Source organism: Topomyia yanbarensis, chromosome 2 (assembly GCF_030247195.1).
Source record: "Topomyia yanbarensis strain Yona2022 chromosome 2, ASM3024719v1, whole genome shotgun sequence".
Classification (NCBI taxonomy): domain Eukaryota; kingdom Metazoa; phylum Arthropoda; class Insecta; order Diptera; family Culicidae; genus Topomyia; species Topomyia yanbarensis.
In genome coordinates, this window is record NC_080671.1 from 167,673,780 (window position 1) to 167,695,538 (window position 21,759).

Consider the following 21,759-nt stretch of genomic DNA (forward strand, 5'->3'; position numbering starts at 1 on the left):
TTTTTAACAACCTTCAATTTGCTACAGATTACTAAGTAGGGAGAGTTATGAAAATTTAGAGCCATAGTACTCAAGTGAGAGCAAGGATGTGAAATATACAGATCGGAAAATTAGAAGCGGCTTAAAATCTTACGGACTAATCTTTTGTCTTCTGCTGGCAGGAGTCGAGCTTAGGCAGCATTACTACAAATCACTCAAGTCTACCAACGTATCTCGAGGCAAATACCGACTGTCCCTCTTTACCATGAGAACCGCCGGTATTTTTGCTGTCTCTCGTTAAAAGGCATGGTATAGCAAGCGTAGTGTTTTCTAAGCCAACAGAAACGAGTTTTAGGTTGAGAATCCTACAATAATGAAAGGTTTGCGATTACTCTTATATTTTTGTGAATTATGCCTATCGTCCATTATGCCTAACGTACATTATGCCAACCGTCCATTATGCCTAACGTATATTATGCCTAACGTCGCGCACCCCATATCCGCCCCTTTGGATTCGAAAATCGATACCATTTGGAATCGACCATGCATCAATTATGTTTGTTTATGTGGGAAGGTTAACCGTAACCTTGGTCAATACCAAAAAACCCAAATCTCGCGAGAACTTGGAAATCCGTACCATAGTTCGAATCCTGTACTTGACCCTTGTTGCAGCTTGACCAATGCCAAGAGCCAATATGTTCACCTTATCTCGATTCACCTTCAAACGCTAACACAATCTAGTCGTAATAAAGTTGTTCTCAGATCCCAAATCTACACGAGCACGTACTGGATACTGGTTGCCTTCATCGTCTTCCACCATGACGAACTCAGTAGCCAGTAGGACCTGGGAGGAAGATCCTTGCGCAGCATTACATGATGAAATGTTGGTGGTTGCCATATTAGCCACATGGGAGAAAGTTGAAGTAGAGACTTGGACTTGGACTTGGATTTTGATCTTGAAATTTGGACCTCGACGTTCTTCATATTAGCGGAAACTAATCGAGACTATCAACTCACGAAGATACACTCAAAATTCCACGGTATATAATGTACTAGATCTTTTGGCTTGTAAAGTTGGTAGCAGTTATTCATTGATCGTAGCTACCGAGAGGGAAGGACCCAGAAAATGTTCGTAAATTGAGTGAAGCGGAGTTCAGGATATGCTTATCTTGAAAAGAGAAATGTAATCGGAAATGTAAAACGCGCGCGGCTTGTAGCTGTCCAACCAGTCTGAGTAACTACCGTTGTTTTGAGATCCTCAGGTCATGAGACATAAAAAAACACTTCGCATCCATTAAAATAGCCGAAGTAATTCGTGGGTCAGTGCGTAGGAAGCTATAAGATTCGAAAACGAATGTGACGTTCGGGACAATATGATACGAGATACGCATCATACAAGTCTAAGACAAATTTGCGTCGTAAAATTTAGCACAACTCCGTTTATGGGTCCTAGACATATATCAGAACTTAAAATATTGGTTTTCTAAACATCCTACTTATCACGAATTCGATGATTAAAAACAAAGAAATATTTAACGAAAGTCATGGTTTACTGGACGTTAAAAAGGTCATATTGGATATTTTGATGGTGATTGCACCAATTCAAGCGCTACAGACTACCTAAGGAAAGCATTCGGTAATTAAAAACATACATTTTAAATTCAATTTTAATATGTCTAGTATACTTCTATGAATCGCTAATCTAGTACTACTCTAGTCTGAAACAATAGTTTTTTTTTATATTTTGTACGTAAAGCTCCTTAAAAACACCTTGACAAACTCACCATCCATGGTGATGATGATGATGATGCTTTGGCTTATTGAAAGTTTTCTCAATGGTAATTGTCTTTCTTATACCGTTACCACCACCGCCATGACCACCACCAAAACCACCTCCAAAACTACCACCAATACTACCACCGTTACCACCAGCGCCAAGGCCTACACTACCGTGACCACCGCCATACCCACCGCCGCCATGACCGCCACTATTACCACCGCCATTGTAACCAGACTGTCCGCCTCCAGTACCGTAGCTTCCAGATGATGCATAACTGCTTGCCCCAGCATAGGCAGATGCATAACTTCCACCAAAGGATCCACTATTTGCTGCACCACCGTGTCCCGCAGGCATCGGAACAGCAACAGGTCTATCGACAGGAACTTCTTTAATCACCGTAACTGGAACTTGCTTCTCAATATAAACCGGATACGGTCTATCCACTGGAACTGGGACTGGTTTTTCTACAACAACTGGACGATCGACATGTTTTGTAATCGTAATCTCTTTGGTGAATCCTCCTCCGTGGCTTCCCGCAGAACCACCATGACCAGTGAAACCGCCAGAGCCACCATGTCCACCGCTGGAGCCAGTAAAACCAGAAGAACTATGACCGCCATGACCTCCATTAGGACTGGTGAATCCAACTGACCCTCCTGTTGGAGCGGAACCGGTAGCAAAACCGCCATTCCCATGAGTACCAGCATTCGCGCTAGCAAAACTACTTGCACTTGCACTTGCAAAACTGTTAGATGAACTACCATAATGACTCGCCGATCCTACTCCCGGTGGACTTAGGTCTGTTGCCGGCGCATGTCCAGCTTGTCCGTGCCCATACGATGGAGAATGATTACTGTCGTAACCTCCACCTACGCCTCCGTTTGATACTCCGTGAGAGACCACTCCGTTACTAGATCCACTGAACGAACCAGCAGATCCATGTGATTGACCTGAACCACTTCCAATGAAGCTAGGTCCAGCATATCCAACGTCAGTTCCTCCGGAACCAGAATAACTGCCAGCACCACCACCACCACCGCTGCTTCCTCCATGACCTCCCAGCAGGCCACCACCAAAACTCAACCCGAATCCTCCTCCACCAATGGAGAATGTTCCACTGGCACTGCCACCACCGTCGTGACCTCCGAAACCTCCATCATTACTGTCAGATGTCAATATCAGTTTCTTCTTCAGAAAATGAGGTGATGCCGTTGCTAGAGTTAAGACACATGTCAACTGAAATTAGCAAAAGATAAAACCAATGTCAATAGTATCGTAGCATGCGTACAATGTTATGTATTTAATAGATGTGGTTGAATGTCATATTTAAATTTATTGATAATTGATCGAATCGAAAATTGTAATTTATTACGTCATAAATTTACATACATTGAGCGATACAACAATGTTACACCAGTATAGAGTTCGCCACATTGGTACAGATATCAATGCGTAGCATGTTTTGAAGTGCTTTACTAATTTTATAGATATGATAAGTTAAAATTTATTTATTATTAGCTGTTAGATTGAAACTATCGCCATACCTTATACCATTTTTGTTTACTACGGGAATGAGCCTAGTTTGCTCCTAATAGGGAGGGCATTGCACTATTTCGTTAATTACCCTACTATCAAAATTATATTTAACGCATGGAAGCTGTCCAACATAAATTTGTCCGCTTCGCGCTTCGTCGTCTTCCTTGGCAAGATCCACTAAATCTTCCGAGCCACCAAGATCGCTGCAAACCCATCGTTCTAGATCTTCTGTCTGTTCGTCGTTATGTTGCGAAAGTTACTTTTATTGCTGATCTACTATAATCACGAATCGATTGTTCTGACCTCCTACATAAGCTGAACTTCTACATTCATCGTCGTAGCCTTCGATCCCATCCATTCTTTCGTCTTCCCTATTCCAGAACAAATTACGGTTATAATGAGCCATTCGCTAGTAGGGTAATTTGGGGAGAGATGCCGCACATTTCTTAAAATCGATCCTGCGTCGAAGTAAACCATTCAATATTTGATAAAATCATTTTTATCAATTGCGGCAAGTTTCGAGAATACTGTGAAATGGTTTTTTTCATGAAAAAAAAATTCATCAAATTTTCATGAACATTTTTTTAAAAAAAGCTCATTGCGGGAGAGATGCCGCACCATGGTCACAAACTGAAAAATGGTGAACAAAAATATTTTTAGCTATCATTGATATTTTTGTGATTAGGGGTCTTCAGCTGAGTTTCATGAAGTTTGATTACACCTGTAAATCGGCCAGCACCTTCATTTTTCTTAAACATTTTCTTATTCAACATTTTAAAAATATTTTATTGTTGCAACCTTGTGTAGCGGTTAAGTGGGAGTAACTTAATTAAGGGTACTGTTTATTTATATGTTTGTACGAGCGATATATTGGTAGGGGTTCCTTAAAAGCAGTTTTTGGTTGTTTCTTCCAACAACGTATTTATATAACTTTGGTTTGTTCTTGAAACATTCGTTTTAAAAAGCATCAATTCGTCGAAATTTTCATTTTTATCCTAAGATTGACATCACTACAAATCAATGCGTTTACTAAAATTAGTGCCTGAAACTTTGAAGAATAAACCGAAGAAACTAATACTTGGTCGGTGTTAAGTCAGACCGGTCTAAGTGACAAAATATTGATTTCGAGAAAAACGAGTTTAAAGTTTGAATCGCACCATCCCTTACATTATGATTGGGAATTAATTTTTGCCGTAATTCTTGTTTATTGTTACATATTTCAAATCTGGCAAGAGTCGAATGTAGCTGACGAAATTCTGTATCCATTGCTATAATTATATCATTTTTTGATGTTTTGCGACTTAGTCCGGTCTGACTTAACACCGACCACTTAGATACATATCGCTCGTTCAAATATATAGATAAACTGACTCATATTCCTATATGCCACTGTGTTACACACCAAAAAATAATGAAATTTAAACGACATGTAAATCAATACGAATGTATACATATAACGATTGAATCCAAAATTTGATTGAAAATTACGTTAAAATCAATTGGAGCATCAAACAGCATACAATTTTACACTTTCATTCGTGTAATATTACATGTCATTCATTTTACAACAGTATTCGAGTAAAAATTCATTGAAGTGCATTAGTTTTCCGTTTAAAGAAACTGTAATTTTCAATCCACGTGTAAAATTATAATAAAATTCATTGAAGAAAGCACGACAAGTCATGTGGCTTTGTGGTGGAACTTAATTTTACATTTATATTTGTGCTCCAAATATGTGCATGAAAATAAACTTAAAATTACAAAATATTTTTGTCTGCGTAGGTCCGTTAGTTTGTGGATATACCTTATTAATAACATATGATTGTTGTTATCAACTGATTTCATTCGACGGTATTGATTGATATACGCACAATACGCATTTTTTTAACCAAGTGCGTCTGGCCACCAGATCTTTTGTGGTGATTTTGGGGCAATAGTTATTTATATTTGAAAAGAAAGCGTATTTCTAATGTGCTGCTCCGAAAATTTGGCGCGTGCTACGCTCTTCTGTTAAATATATATGTTAGTAAAAAGCGTTAAGCAGGTTAAAACGCAATTGCTATTAAAACAATGTAATCTTGCTCAACTAGTCTTCTTTGACAACCCAGTTTCATTTAGTCCGAAGATCTGTGTCTGTGAAGAATAATGAAACGCAGGTTCTGTAGCATCCCTCTAAAAACGGTTGGTTTCAAAATCGTCCAATGAAGGACGTTCGTTGGACCAATTTGGACAACGTCCAAATAACCGTTCAACGAACGTCCATCATTGGACCCGTGTTGAACGATTTTGAAACAATTATTTGGACGTCTCAGTGGGATTGCTAATGCCGATGTTACATTTTTATAGCAGCCTCGTTTCGTGGATGTGACACACGTGTGGTCTACCGTAAGGCGCATAAGTTTTGAGGCGTTATGTTTTAGTGCTTTCACTCAGCATCTGCAAATCGTTGAGCGTTGGGAGCTTGCGTGACTGACGCTATGTGGAACTATACAAAAACAGTTCGATTATCGGCATATTATTTTTACTCAAGCTACATTACCCATTTATAATTTATTATTTGCTACTAACTACAGTTTCTGAAAGAATAGGTGTTTTCTAAATAATAACGAAAACTTCGTAGAAATACAGAAATTAAAGATATATTGAGTGTCACCAAACTAGTACCACGAAATGCGGATGTTAGCAACATGAGTTTTGTGTCGTTCAAAGTTGGATTTGATAAACAGTTCAGAAACACTGCCCTGTCTTCAGATTCGTGGCCTGTTGACGTGTCTTTTAGGGAATTCATAATTTCGGCTCAAAAACGCTGCCAATGCTGTGAGACTGGTGGGAAGTGCTCTCACCGAATCTATTGTGGCTCACTTAGTGACGTGAGCGCGTCTAGCTGCTTAATTACCGATGTATACGAATCTCCAACCGCACCATATTTGCCTCCTTCGCCTGCTTTAAGTTCGATTTCCACTGCCGGGACACAAACATTTTGCCCTGCATACATCAATGTTCAATCAGCATGTAGCGTTACTCCGTCAGGTAACATTAGCAGCCGTATATGTCCTGCTGAAGCTTCGACTGGAACTGCTTGTCTCTCAAATAATGACAACTCTCAGGGGTATGGGTTATCAGGCGATCATCTTTGGAATGATGTGCAGGAATTTCAGGAATCGACTCTTGACGCAGACTTGAATGGTAAACTGACGATTTATTACCAGAACGTCCGAGGCCTACGCACAAAAATCGATTAAGTTTCCCTAGCAATCTCTTCTTCTCATTACGACGTAATTGTTCTTACCGAGACTTGGCTAGATGATAGGATTCATTCTCGTCAGCGTTTTGGCGATACATATGCTGTTTATCGAAGCAATCGCAGTTTTGAGAACAGCCGTAAATCACGTGGAGGGGGCGTACTCATCGCCGTGTCTACTGCATTGAATAGTTTCGTCGATCCAACACCTGTTGACGTTTCACTTGAACAGCTATTCTTTAAACTGAAGCTACCTGATCGTTTTGTCGGCATCGGTGTAATTTACTTACCAGCAGATCGTAAGAGTTATCTAATCAGTGCAAACAACCATGTCCGATCGTTTGATGCTGTTTATTCTTGCCTTGGAAGTAATGATTGCGCATTATTGTTTGGAGACTTCAATCAGTCTGGCCTCATTTGGGATACACATGACAATGTCGCACCTGTAGTCAACGTTCTTCGCTCTTATATTTCTACCGCTTGCTCTGCGCTATTGGATGGATTCAGCTTCAACTGTATCACACAAATTAATAGCATTTAAAATCGTTGCGGTCGTATCCTGGACTTTGTCTTATTGAATGAAACAGCACTAGCCGACTGTCAGATCCATGAACCTGCTGAATCTATTTCTGTGATTGATGCAAATCATCCTCCCGTAAAAGTTATTATCAGTCTGCCTAAACCTGTTATTTATGATGATATCCCTGATGATGTTGGCCTTGACTTTCACCGAGCTGATTTCTTGGGACTTGCATCAGCACTACTTCATATCGATTGGCAATCACTTGAGGATACGGAAGACATTGACTCTGCCGTTGAACATTTCACTCCTGTTATTAATGCCGTCATGGCTGATTATGTTCCTCTGCGTAGGCCAGCTCGTAAGCCACCGTGGGGTAATGCACATCTACGACAACTCAAACGACTCAGATCTTAAGCCCTACGATTGTATTGCTGTACACGCTGTCGTTTCGGCAAATATCGTTTTGCGCTAGCGAGTAATAATTATCGATCCTATAACCTTTTATTGTACAAAAGATACTCCATTCGAACACAAGCAAACCTGCGCAATAATCCCCGACAGTTTTGGAAATTCGTGAACTCCAAGCGGAAAGAGAACGGATTACTTACTGATATGTTTTTGAAGGAGTAGAGTGCTAGTCTGGCTTCGGAGAAGTGTGACCTATTCGCCACCCACTTTGAAAGCGCATTCAATGAAACTATTTCATCTGCTGATCAAATTGCGCTTGCTTGTAGAGACACTCCATTGAATATTTGTCCTTTAAGAAGCTTCACTGTTACAGATCGTCAAGTTATAGAAGCAATCATCAAGCTAAAATATTCAGTCACTCCTGGTCTTGATGGCATACCTTCATGTGTTCTCAAGAAATGCACGGATGCATTAATTTTGCCGTTGACAACTCTATTCAACAATTCCTTTAGGCAGTGTTGTTATCCTTTCAGCTGAAAAAGGTCAGTTAAGTTTCCTGTATTCAAAAAAGGAGATCGGCGAAATGTTGAAAATTACAGAGGAATTACATCGATATGTGCCTGCTCCAAAGTTTTTGAGATCATAATGAAAGATGTGCTCTCTGCATCCAGTCAAATCTCCTGATCAAAATGGATTCATCCCAAAAAGATCAACCTCCACGAATCTTGCTCAGTTTGCTTCATTCTGCTTGCGTAACATGGACGCTGCTGCTCAGATCGACACTGTATATACCGACTTGAAATCAGCATTTGACAGAGCTGATCACGCAATACTTCTGGAACGGTTGAAATTAATAGGAGTGTCTTTTGATCTGATTCGTTGGCTCGAATCATATCTGAGAGATCGAAAACTTGTAGTAAAAATTGGATGTGTGTTCTCTGCCCCATTTTCGAACAACTCGGGTGTTCCTCAAGGAAGTAATTTGGGCCCACTCTTATTCACACTCTTTATCGATGATCTAGCTACAGTATTACCACCGGTTTGTCGTATATTCTACGCTGATGATGATAAATTATATATGATCATCAAGTGCATCAGGGATTGCTTAGCTCTACAACAGCTCTTGGACACTTTCAACGACTGGTGCTCCTTAAACTTGCTTACAATTAGTATTTATAAGTGTAGTTTAATATCGTATCATCACAAGCAAAAACCCATTTCATACGACTACTGTATTGGAGAACAGCATTTTGAGCGTATACTACAAGTGTGTGACCTTGGAGTCACTTTGGATTCTGCACTCACTTTCCGATCTCATTTCGACTATATTTTTATTTATTTATTTATTTATTTATTTCCATTTTTCATCTGACCCATGTTGGTCTACATGAAATTTAATGTTGTTGTATGGGAAAAGCCCATTTCAAGGTTCACTTCAGAAGCAGACCTCGAATGCGCGTAAAAACCCATAATCTTTTCGCATGTTTTTCCTACAATAACAATGAACTGACATTACAAATTAACAAAATTACATACAAGGTATACAGCACTTCAATAACATTACAGAAATCCATAAGAATATATTAGGCTCCTCATTTTCGATAATTCTAGGTACCGAAACAAGTTGGAATGAGGATATAAAAAGTGAAGAGGTTTTCGGTAGTGACTATAATGTTTTTAGAGATGATCGTGATTTACGACTAACCCAAAGAATGTCAGGCGGAGGAGTTCTCATCGCAGTTTCATCTATATTTAATTCCGATCTTATTGTCTCACCAAAATTCAAAGAATTTGAACATGTATGGGTTAAAGCACATATCGCTGATGAAATCCACATTTTTGTCTCAGTGTACTTTCCACCGGACCTAGGTTACAAATCAACATATGAGATTTTCTTTCAAGCAGCTGAAGAAATAATCTCTAATTTTCCTCCAGAATTCAAAGTTCATATTTATGGTGATTTTAATCAGCGCAACTTAGATTTTATTCCTGACTCTGAAAATGAGAGCATTCTACTTCCTGTCGTTGGTGATAACGAAACATTACAATATATGTTTGAGAAAATTGCATTGCTAGGACTCAATCAAATAAACCATATAAAAAATCAACACAATCGTTATTTAGATCTGCTATTAACAAACATTAATGAAGATTTCTGTGTTGATGAATCTCATTCTCCCTTATGGAAAAATGAAACGTTTCACACAGCAATAGAATTCTCTATTTTTGTGCACAAGAATCATAATTTCATTGATTGTGACTTCGAGGACGTTTTCGATTATAGAAAAGCAAATTATGAAAATATTAAATATAAATTAAGCAGTGCTAATTGGCAGTCCCTTTTAAAGAATCAAGTGAACGTTGAATGTGGAGTGGAGATCTTTTATAATATTTTATGGCAAATAATACAGGAGGAAGTTCCACTCACGAAAAAACGACGAAATCATGCATCCAAAAATCCAGTTTGGTTCAACAAGGAAATTATTAATTTGAAAAATCGGAAGCAAAAAGCTCACAAAATTTACAGAAAACACAATAATCAGGATAATTTGGAAAAATACCTTAACATTCGTGACCAACTAACTTTGGCTATTTCTTCGGCACTAACTGTATATAATGCAAAAACTGAAAATGAGATCAAGTCATGCCCAAAAAACTTTTTTAATTACATCAAAACTAAGTTGAATTCATGCAACTTCCCATCAAAAATGTCTTTAGATGGGAAAGAGGGTGAAACTTCAAAAGATATTTGTAATCTCTTCGCAACATTTTTTCAAGAAACTTATTCTAACTATTCAGACAATGATCGTGACTTTGAATATTTTTCTTATTTTCCTGATTATTCAAGGGATGTTGGTGTCAGTCACATTAATGTTCAAGATATCTTGTCTGGTCTCAATGATCTAGATGCCACTAAAGGCTCAGGACCTGATGGAATTCCACCTGCTTTCATAAAGAATTTAGCAACTGAGCTTACGTCACCTTTATTCTGGCTGTTCAATAAGTCACTAGAATCTGGTATTTTCCCAAAAGATTGGAAAAAATCTTTTTTAATACCTATTTATAAATCGGGTAAAAAATCTGATATTCGCAATTATCGTGGAATTGCCATTCTGTCTTGCTTTCCCAAACTTTTCGAATCCATCATAAATAAAACCATTTTCAACCAAGTCAAACATAAAATAACAAATTCACAACATGGGTTTTTTAAAGGCCGTTCAACTAGTACAAACCTTTTAGAATTTGTTGATTACTCGTTAAATGCCATGAATAAAGGAAATCATATAGAAGCTCTTTACACTGACTTCAGCAAAGCTTTCGATAAGCTGGACATTCCCATGTTAATATTCAAACTTGAAAAATTGGGAATCGAGATGAGACTCCTCAATTGGATTAAGTCGTATTTAACAGATCGTCAGCAAATAGTAAAATTCTATGAGATGAAATCTGATATAATTAAAGTTACTTCGGGGGTTCCGCAAGGTTCACACTTAGGACCTCTTCTTTTTATTTTATATGTCAACGACATCTCTCTTATTTTAAAAAACATTAATATTCTCATATATGCGGATGATATGAAGCTATTTTTAGAAATCAGAAATAATAATGACTATAATGTTTTTCACGATGAAACACAAATCTTTTATACATGGTGTTGTAAATGTTTACTGGAGTTAAATGTTAAAAAATGTAATCTCATGACTTTTAGCAGAAAACAAATCAAGGCTTCCGTGTCAATTACATTAGGTAATCAAACCGTTCAGAAATGCGATAAAATAAGAGATTTAGGAGTTATCTTAGATAAAAAATTAAACTTTGTGGAACATTACAACACAATTGTTCATAGAGCTAGTAATATGCTTAATTTTATAAAACGCTTCGGATATCACTTTCAAGATCCTTACACAATTAAAACTCTTTACGTAGCATATGTTCGGTCTATTTTAGAATATTGTAGTATTGTTTGGTCACCATTCATAAAAAAACACGAAGTGAGAATTGAATCAATCCAAAAACAGTTTCTATTATATGCATTACGCAAGTTAAGATGGACAGTATTCCCTCTTCCATCTTATGAAGCACGTTGTATGTTGATAGATATTCAAACATTAAAAGAACGTCGGGACTATGCTATGATCTCGTTTCTAAACGATATCGTCATGCAGCGTATTGACTCATCTTACATTTTGTCAAAATTAAATTTATATGCTCCTACTCGTCAATTACGCAATAGAAATTTGTTCGCGATAGGTCATCACCGTACAGACTATGCTAAATTCGGACCACTAAACCGGATGATGGCTGTGTATAACGAGCATTGTGAAAGTATTGACCTTACCATGCCCCGAACAAGTTTAAAACAGTTTTTCAACTCTTTACGGCATCATAGTACATAGAAATAGTTTACAGGATAGTATATAAGCAATTAATATTTATATAATGTAGTCTACATTTGATTGACGAAATAAATAAACAAAATAAACAAAATATTTTCACATAATCTTATAAGCTAACTCAATCTCCTAAGTCTATTCTTGAAAACATCACTACAAACATAAAAATCGAAATGGTCATACACACTATTGAAAACATTACACATCGCCCTTATGGGTTCGTTCTGACCGTACTCGGTGCGCTGAAAGTCTAGTCTTAAAAAGTTACGTGGTTTTAGGTTTCTGGGGGGTACGTTAATGTTGATTTGTGAGAGAATATCTGGGGCATCCATTTGGCCAGTCAATATTTTCCCAACAAATATCGCTCTGGATGTATTTCGCCTTTTTGCCAGAGTTTCCATATCGAGCAGACGACAGCGATCAATGTATGATGGTAGCTCTGTTGGGTTACGCCACGGCAAAGTTCTAAGAGCAAAGCGGAGGAATCTTGCTTGTACTGCTTTAATTCTGTTAGTCCAAATGCTCGTATAAGGACACCAAATGGCTGCGGAAGCTTCCAGGACAGACCGAACAAGTGAAAAATACAATGCCCGCAGATAATATGGATCAGTAAACTCGTTGGCGATTCTTATTATAAAGCCAAGGTTTCTATTTCCCTGTGCTATAACGTGAGAGTAATGGTTTCTGAATGTCAGTTGCGAGTCCAGGAGTACACCAAGGTCTCTGATAACTGACACTCTCTCTAGTAATTGGCCGGCGATGTTGTAGCTCCAGAGAATTGGATTGGATCCTCTATTGACCGCACAATGAGAAAGAGTTTGAGCTCATCAGCATATATGAGTTTGCACCCTGGGGGTATAACATAGCAGACGTCGTTGAAGAATAAAGAAAAAAGCAACGGTCCGAGCTTGCTCCCTTGAGGTACACCCGACAAGTTGATGAAGCTATATGACACGTTACTTTCTAGTTTCACAGACAGAGAACGATCTACGAGTTATGATTTAAGCCATCCTGTAAAATTTGATGGAGCACCCAGTCGCTCGATCTTTGCCAGAAGAAGAGAGTGGTCTACACGATCGAAGGCAGCTTTAAGATCAGTGTATATAGTGTCTACTTGTGATCTATCTTCGATGTTTTTAATACAGTACGATGTAAATTGGGCTAGATTGGTGGTTGTTGACCTGCCTGCAAAAAAACCATGTTGGTCCTTCGATATGTATGCTTTGGTCTCACGAAAGAGCATATTTCCTACTAGGATCTCAAACAACTTTGATCCAGCGCAGAGCGAGGTTATACCACGATAGTTCGCAACATTTTGCTTATAACCTTTTTTAAAAACGGGAAACATTACTGATTTTTTCCAACACACGGGAAACACTGATTGCGACAGTGATTGGTTGAAGATTAGTCGTAAAGGTGTACACAATGCGCTTGCGCATTTTTTCAGTATAATGGAAGGAATCCCATCTGGCCCCACCGATGTAGAGGACTTTAACTTGCTTGTGGCAGCCATAATGTCTTCGTCAGTAAATTAAATGTTTCCAAAATTGATTACATCGCGAGGGACATCTTGAAGGCCACAGTCTACCTGAGTTGAGCTAGCCGATTCCTTTTTAAACACACTCGAGAAATGTTTTGCGAACAAATTACAGATACCGCTGGGAGTATTGGACGTTTCACCTGCGAGGAACATACTGGAAGGAAGCCCATTTTCTTTACGTTTCCCATTTACAAAGGACCAAAACTGTTTTGGGTTTCGTTTTAGGTTCGATTGGGTTTGTGCTACGTGTCTTGAGTATAGAAAGCGGTTATATGTTTTGTAGCTGTTACTGGCTATAGTGAACTCCCTTTTTGTGATTGGGTTTCTTCGAATAGTGTAATGTCGAAGCGCAGCAGCTCGCAATCTTTTCAGTTTACGTAGCCGGTTGTTGGACCATGGTGGTTTTGTTCGGGGACGAGGTGCAGGCACATGTATACTGAAAAGCTGTTTTAACACAAGTGACAATTTTTCTACAGCAGCATCTACATCGATCGCGAAATTCAAGAAAATTAAAGGGTTGTGTACAGGACACGACCACGGTGACATTAAAAATGTAGCGTTTTTCAAGAGCGTGCAAATCATTGTAACCTCCTAGTTTTAAGATATCCAAAATGTAAAAACAAAAGCATTTGGCACCGCCAAGCTAACGCATTTGTGCCTATCAAATAAACGAAATGAATAATAAAAAAAAAAAGAGCGTGCAAATGAATTTTATCTATCATACATATCGACTCACGTTCTTGTTCACTCGCCTGTTTTCATATGTTACAATTTTCTATATACCCTCTCCATCAAAACATAATTTATTGAAGGTCTTTTAACGGTAATCTATTAATTAATCAAGTATCTCACTAGGTGATTGGCATTATTTGGCTGATCCATCTAGTAAAAATTGGTTGGTCTGTCCAGAAAATATATTCAAAAGAAAAGTTCCATATTGAGAGCTGTGATGAGGAAGCCCACGCCCGCCAACGGAAATATACAGATTCTCCATGAAATATGAAATTTCATTTTCCATTTAAATTTTCAATAATGTACTAATGAACTTAAGTAAACAATCTTAAGTTTAAGTATTTCTTGATCGATTAGTGGTGGAAAAAATGAAATTATTTGATAAATTACATTGTTATGCAACGTTCGCACTACCAGTTAAAACGGGTTTTTATGCTATCTTGCTGACATTTTTCTTGTTGCTAATTATTAAAACGTGTTATAACTCTGTAGTGTAAACATTGTATTATTAAACCAATTCTGCAGCGTTTTATGTTATATAGGTGTTTTATGTGGTAATAGGACTGACATAATTATATCTTCAGTACAGCGGTTTGTTTCATAATTTAAAAGAGATTTATTTTAAAATTTAAATTTGTATACCCAACCGTTCTATTTGTTGTATACTTTAAAACGCAATTAGAACTGTGTTTTAAATACATAGGGTAGGACAGATATTCTGACTGGATAAACTGGGAAAACAATTTTAAGTCCAGTAACGCTTAAGACATGGCTTGAATTTGAATCGAAAAAGAACCCCCGCTTCAACTGCTGCTGGGACGGTAAGTTCTGTTTTAAAATTTTCCGTTGTGTGCAGTACGTAACAAAAGTGTTTGAAATTAGAAAACAAAAAGTTCTGCTGGGAATGTGATTGTTTCCGATGCAATTACACTCAGATTTTTCACGCAGGGGATACAGGCCGTGTAAATGAAAACCGCGTAAATTTAAAAAAAAAAACGCGTTAATGAAAACCGCGTAAATTTCAAAATCCGCATAAAGAAACCTGAGTGTACTCTCCTATATAAAATACTACGCTGCTGAACAGTGCAATAGCTACAGAAGCACGTTGTCAGATGCCTTACTGATAAAAAACATATAACCGAAATATGAAACATGAAAACCAATAGGCTCTTTACCCTACGCAGCTACAAAGCGCCGTAAACATGGATTAACAAGTTACAACGCACACGCATGCATGCAGCACACACCGTATTGAATTAAATCCAAACCACCCCGCCCACCCACTTTGCAAATCATTCTGTGACACCGTGCTGGTACCCGAAAAATCCGCACACGGCGACCGCTGCCGAAAATGCATAGTGTCTACCGCTTATTGTAGTGCCCAGACGACGCTGCAGCCATGATCTTACCCGTTCGACATAAGAACAAAAACTGATTCAAACGGGTACGCGTCACCTCTATTTATAAACTAACCGTATATGGTTTAGTCACTTAGGTGCGAGTGTGTGCAAATGCCAACGTTACCAAAAATCGATAGCGCTTATTGCATCGCCCGGAGACGATATTGCTCGTATGGGATAAGAGCAACAACTGATTTAAACGGACATGCGTTGCTTCTATTTATGACTTTTCGTGTTTCATTAAGCAACTAAGCTGCCCTCTCTTGACGGCTGTGTCTGAGAAATCTGCCTCACGAATGGTAATTTTCCCGTTTTTCGTGAACTTTTTAATTTTACCAATTTCCAAAAGTCTACTTTTATTGGGGAGATATTAAATTATTACCAATATTTAAGTTAGGTGTTTCTGAACCGGTTGGTGTATGAATGATTAAAATCCATCTAGTAATATCGGAGTTATAAGCGTGCAAACCTTACATAGTTTCGTTACATGGAAGATAGTTTAGATTTTAGAATGACACCTAGCCCCAGATAGTGGAGTAAGACATTTTTAATGTCAAAAGTCTCCCAGTCGATTGTTTGTAGTGAGTTATGAAACCTAGAGAAGTCAGTCTTCGAAAAGTTGAACACCCTGACATCCTCCATCTCGTCATAGAGAACCAGCTGTGGACAAATCTGCGTTACCAGAAGTGGAGGATGATGTGCGTCTACAGCAACTAAAGGCTCAAGTGCCTCTGATACGGTACAGTTCATTGAAGCTTCTTCTTCTTCTTAAACAGGAGGTCCAGGATTCGATTTCGCCTATTATTCACTGTAGACATTTGTCGCATGTTCAGTACAGACATTCCGTCCAGTAAGATAGTACTCGCCCTCGAAAAGGTTCAGAAGGGTCTGGTAAAGCATACCCGGAAGGAGTGCTCTTCCAAAGAAGTCCAGGTTGGTTATAATCACCAAATAGTAGATGTGCCGTGTTGGATTCAATGGAAGTTGCAATGTCAAGTGCGGAGTCTATGTGCTTCTGAATAATTTCTACATCACTTGTGGAATCGGGGGGAATATATACAACGCCCACACAGAGATTACTATAGGGGCCACGGATATTTACCCAGAGTTGTTCGAGATTGTGAGTGTCATTTTTGTGTTTGGATGAGAGTCGGTTGGAACTATTAGGATCGCGATCGTTACGATATACAGAGTACCTTGAGCCAAATAATTGGAGCGAGTTGATTTGATCATTCAGCCACGTTTCGGTCAGAACAATAACATCATGATCAACATCCGAAGCAGCGACGAACAGCTCATCAATTTTTGTGCGTAGCCCTCTCACGTTCTGATAGTAGATTTTAGGATGTCCCTGCAAGTTTTCTCCTGACGGTTGAACGGTGGTAGATCGAGTGATTGTGGAAGCAAATGCCTGTAAATGGGGTGGGCTTTCAACGAAGGCAGCATCTGTATGTCCTACTTCGGAAGGACATATACATTCATTGTATTTACCTGAGGAAACGGATACAGGAATTCCATGTCCTTCGAGTTGGTCTGACTTGTTTAGAGCGTTGTTATCGGAAAAGGTTGATGTCGTGTCCTTCAAGTTCTGTGGTAGACGGGTGGGTGTCGGTGACGGAGTTGACCTGATTACGTATGTTGGCAGGCTGCAATGGTGGATCAAACTCAGGGTGCGCAGTATCTCGAGTAGCTTCGAGAGGACATATACCCTCTTTAGCTTTACCTGACCGGGAAAGGTCTCCGCCATAACATCCAAGTTCCATGGCAAACAGATGGGAGTCGGTGATGGAGTCAAGCTGATTTCGTTCGTTGGCAAGCTGCAATTGTAGACCAAATTCAGGGCGCGCAGTATCTCGAATAGCTTCAAGAGGACATATACCCTCCTTAGCTTTACCTGACCGAGAAAGGTCGCCGCCAAATCATCCAAATTCCATGGCAAACAGATGGGAGTGGGTGATGGAGTCAAGCTGATTCCGTTCGTTGGCAAACTGCAATTATAGACCAAATTCAGGGCGCGCAGTATCTCGAATAGCTTCGGGAGGACATATACCCTGCTTAGCTTTACCTGACCGGGAAAGGTCGCCGCCATAACATCCAAATTCCATGGCAAACAGATGGGAGTCGGTGATGGAGTCAAGCTGATTCCGTTCGTTGGCAAACTGCAATTATAGACCAAATTCAGGGCGCGCAGTATCTCGAATAGCTTCGGGAGGACATGTACCCTCCTTAGCTTTACCTGACCGGGAAAGGTCTCCGCCATAACATCCAAGTTCCATGGCAAACAGATGGGAGTCGGTGATGGAGTCAAGTTGATTTCGTTCGTTGGCAAGCTGCAATTGTAGACCAAATTCAGGGCGCGCAGTATCTCGAATAGCTTCAAGAGGACATATACCCTCCTTAGCTTTACCTGACCGGGAAAGGTCGCCGCCATAACATCCAAATTCCATGGCAAACAGATGGGAGTCGGTGATGGAGTCAAGCTGATTCCGTTCGTTGGCAAACTGCAATTGTAGACCAAATTCAGGGCGCGCAGTATCTCGAATAGCTTCGGGAGGACATATACCCTCCTTAGCTTTACTTGACCGGGAAAGCTCGCTGCTATAACATCTATGTTCCGTGTCAATCATATGGGCGTCGGTGGCAGATTCTTGCTGATTACATCGGTCGGAAAACTGGGCGGCTTCGCCGTGTTGCGCTAGTTGCTATGTACTGTAGTCAATAATACGGCGTGACTTCCTAAGTCGAGTTTGATACAGGGGGCACTCAGAACTCCAGGAAGATTATTAACAAGGCAAACCGCCAGATGGGATTCATGTTTAAAATTTCTAATGAATTTAATGACCCTCTCTGTCTCCGTTCACTTTACTGCGCATTGGTACGGTCAATATTGGAATCTAACTCCGTAATATGGTGTCCGTATCAAGCAACATGGATGGCAAAAATTGAAGCAATTCAAAGAAAATTCGTTCGTTATGCACTAAGACGCCTTCCGTGGCAGGACCCTATTAATCTTTCACCATGCGACGACCGCTGTAGATTATTAGGTCTACACACGCTTGAAGCGAGAAGGAGAGTAGCCCAAGCTGTTTTCGTCGCTAAGATTCTTTTAGGAGAGATAGATACGCCGGAATTGGTGGGTCAACTCCACATCTATGCACCGGAACGTCAACGAAGCTTTTTACTGTTGGAACACAGGAACTCCCTGTATGGTAGCCATGATCCAATTCGCTTCATGTCTGCCACATTCAACGAAGTGTGTGCGGATTTCGATTCCAACGTGTCATCTACTACCTTCAAAAACCGGCTATTAAGTAGTTTCTGACTTACCAGATATTTCCTGACGACATTTTAATCTGTGTTTTTATTTGTTGCTTTTGTTTATATTTTTTACATTGTTTATTTTATTGCATTAGTTTATTTTTGTTATATTTATTTCTGTATTTATTGTTAAGTTCTGTATTGTGTATTCGTTTGAAAAGATATGGGGTTTTTATGCCAAATTGAGTATAGTTAATGTTTCACTCTAATTGGCTTTTCCCCATCCCTTCATATTCATTAAGACCAACTAGGTCCGATGAAAAAATAAATAAAAATAAAATAAATTTTTCGGTTCGGTTTTTGAGGCCGTCCGTTAATACCCAACTGTAAATTTCCCTTTACTTCATTAAAAAAATATTTCAAAAGTGTTATCCCCCAGTTTTAAGAAATTTAAAATGTGAAACAAAAAAATTTGCACCTTCAAGCAAACGTAAACGTGTCTTATCTAATAAACGATCTGGATCATCCTTTGTGGATTAAATCAAAAACACCGTAAATAACCCAAAATGCTTAAAATTAAGAAAATTTACTTAGTATACACGAAAATACAAATCGTACATAATTGCAAAACAACATGCTATGCAACAAAAACATTTTGGAAAATATATTTCACAGTACTTTTCCCGACTGCCAACGAGCCCCTGACTGCGGTACGTAATATACTTGTTTGTTGCATTTCCGTAGAAACAAACAGCGAACATACAATTGTTATTGAAAAGCTCTCATCTCCCATCATGTTATCAAGAAACCGATATGTTTTTGAATTTTACTTCGTTACCAGCGAGATCCCGGTACTTCCTAGGAAATTAATGTTTTCAAACTCGCCAATCCCTATAAGCTGACGACTGTCGGGAAACGGTTGTATAGTCGATACTGTGAAGACCCGATTTTATCTGCCCCTGATTTTCTCCATCCCCGATTTTATCAGCTTTTTGACCTGATTTTGTCAGCCTCATATGAAATTTGATAGATGCTAGTTTGATGGGCTCTAGTAGGCGAACCAAGTTGAATTCGACTTTCTTGAGCGTATTTTTCTTATGTTAGTGTTCCGAAATATGCCAAAATAAAAGTTTTAATTTTAGTATTAAATTTTGCACTGTCAGACCCCCTTAAGGAAAACTTAAACTAAATAATCAGAAAGATTTTTGAGGCTATATCTAGGGACTAATGAAGAATATTTTAGGAGTTTCGGTTTCTTAAAAAGAAAGAAAAATATATGCCCCGATTTTGTCAATAACCCTGTTTTATCGGCCTAAAATTTACCATGGGGCTGATAAAAATGGGTCTTCACTGTACAACGAACAGATGAAAAAAGATGACGGTGAGAGATGACGGTAGTCCTAAACTGTTAGAAAACTTCATTTTTATTGTAAATTCTTCCAAGTGATAGGAATTCATTTTTTTACCAAGAACCAAACAGTTAAAGAGAAGCAAACCTTTAACTTCGCCCATTTGCTTGCTCAGAAAGTAAGTCCTTTATCTTTTCAGGCTACAGGCTGGTGCTAGGTAATAGCAACTCATGGTATGTATAACAGGAGTCAATAAGAAAACGACAACACGTCTCGTTGCACCATCCATCATAACCACAACAATCTGATCTTGGGCAATCAATCACAAGCGCGCTCCAGTTGGTGTTAATTAATAGCCCTGTAATTAATTGCGGATTACATCTTTTCGAAATAACATCGCAGTGGTGCAGCAGCGCCCATAACGAGGCTTTTGAATAATAATTCCGCCGCGGCCGTCACGATGTCGTCGGGTGACATACGTACGCGACTCAACATGTATCGGTGTTTATTCCGGAGATATCAATTATACTTGGTTGACACGACGGAATCACAGCGGCTGCGGCAGCGACACTTTGATCTATGTGACCCACTAATAAGTAATGAGTTAGGGAACAAGTATAATGAACTTCACTTCACTGTAAATTGCCATTTGAGAGAAAAGCAGTGGAAATAGAGCACCGGATATGAAAAAGAGTTACACGATGACAAAAACACTATTAGAACAAAAAATCCAACAAATGACAAAGAATCAGTTTGAAGCTTTGATTGGTAGTTGTCAAGGATTCAATGAAAATAAACTGGCCATTTTTCTTTTATGTTTTGTAATGATTGTCAAAATGGTTTAGAGTGAAATAATTTTTTTCTGTAACTTTAGGCACAAATCACAACACGTCATATTCGAATCTGAATGTGGTTCCAGCAATGAAAAATTTCCAATATTCATATATTCTAGTTGATATTACTTTAAATAGTTCCTATTATGTTAATATTTGGCACGGTTGTGATACACATTCAGTGTCGATTGGATAGTTGTTGCAGCACTATACACTAAGAACCAAATTTGTCGTTATTTAAGGAGAAGTTCCCCATAACGGGATATAGCCCCAATGCTCTCAATTCTTTTCGATTACCATTGTTACACTACTTTCCTAGAACCGGACACGATTGAACTCCTTCTAATCACTACACATAAATCCGCTTTCAGAACTCACCAATAGTAGCACATTCACTGCCACTGCCATGTTAAATTGCTAGAACGACACTTCACAAATAATCCAATGTCGCTTATAGTAGTAGACTCTATATGTTCGGGCAGTACAATGCAATTCCCACCCTCTTCTTGACACGGTGACTATCCTGGCCAGAATCACTAACCGGGAAGATTTGTATTGTTCTTTTATACACCGGTTATCAAAAGTGTAGAACGTTGGAGAATCGAATTCGTCAGTCCAGAATCGATGGCGATGCATTCGTGTTGCAATTATCATATTTATAGCACCATCATCACCACCCCATCTCCGCATCATCGTGTCGTATCGGTCTGTCGGGCGGTTGGTTGTTTGAAATGCAGCACGACGCGCACTGAATATACTGTCGGCAATAATGGCGTCATCTTTTGC

General features: G+C 39.0%; 2 protein-coding genes across 5 annotated transcripts; both read right to left on the bottom strand.

Moving 5' to 3' along the window:
- Nucleotides 1-1,560: 1,560 nt before the first annotated feature.
- On the bottom strand, nucleotides 1,561-21,511 carry LOC131682049 (uncharacterized). Its single transcript, XM_058963222.1, has 2 exons — nucleotides 21,352-21,511; nucleotides 1,561-2,995 (listed from the first exon to the last, which is right to left on the bottom strand). The coding sequence occupies exons 1-2, from the start codon at nucleotides 21,379-21,381 to the stop codon at nucleotides 1,760-1,762; spliced, it is 1,266 nt and encodes a 421-aa protein (XP_058819205.1). The 5' UTR covers nucleotides 21,382-21,511; the 3' UTR covers nucleotides 1,561-1,759.
- On the bottom strand, nucleotides 15,181-17,968 carry LOC131682050 (uncharacterized). 4 transcript variants are annotated; one of them, XR_009304015.1, is made up of 3 exons: nucleotides 17,413-17,968; nucleotides 17,025-17,350; nucleotides 15,181-16,944 (listed from the first exon to the last, which is right to left on the bottom strand). XR_009304015.1 is itself a non-coding variant. In XM_058963225.1 (2 exons), exons 1-2 carry the CDS (start codon nucleotides 17,962-17,964, stop codon nucleotides 17,087-17,089), a joined length of 816 nt encoding a protein of 271 aa, XP_058819208.1. In that variant the 5' UTR covers nucleotides 17,965-17,968; the 3' UTR covers nucleotides 15,181-17,086. The 4 variants fall into 4 exon arrangements, 3 of the variants coding, with proteins under 3 accessions (XP_058819208.1, XP_058819207.1, XP_058819206.1); XM_058963225.1 differs by having other exon boundaries at nucleotides 15,181-17,350; XM_058963224.1 differs by having other exon boundaries at nucleotides 17,025-17,968.
- Nucleotides 21,512-21,759: the final 248 nt, after the last annotated feature.

Coding starts and splice junctions, on each gene's coding strand:
- LOC131682049 (XM_058963222.1), bottom strand. CDS start 21,381: ATGGCAGTGGCAGTGAATGTGCTACTATTG. Junction 2,996..21,351: donor CAGTGAATGTGCTACTATTG/GTGAGTTCTGAA, acceptor TGCTAATTTCAG/TTGACATGTGTCTTAACTCT.
- LOC131682050 (XM_058963223.1), bottom strand. CDS start 17,964: ATGGCGGCGACCTTTCCCGGTCAGGTAAAGCTAAGGAGGGTATATGTC. Junction 16,961..17,024: donor TCCTGTATCCGTTTCCTCAG/GTAAATACAATG, acceptor CTTCGTTGAAAG/CCCACCCCATTTACAGGCAT.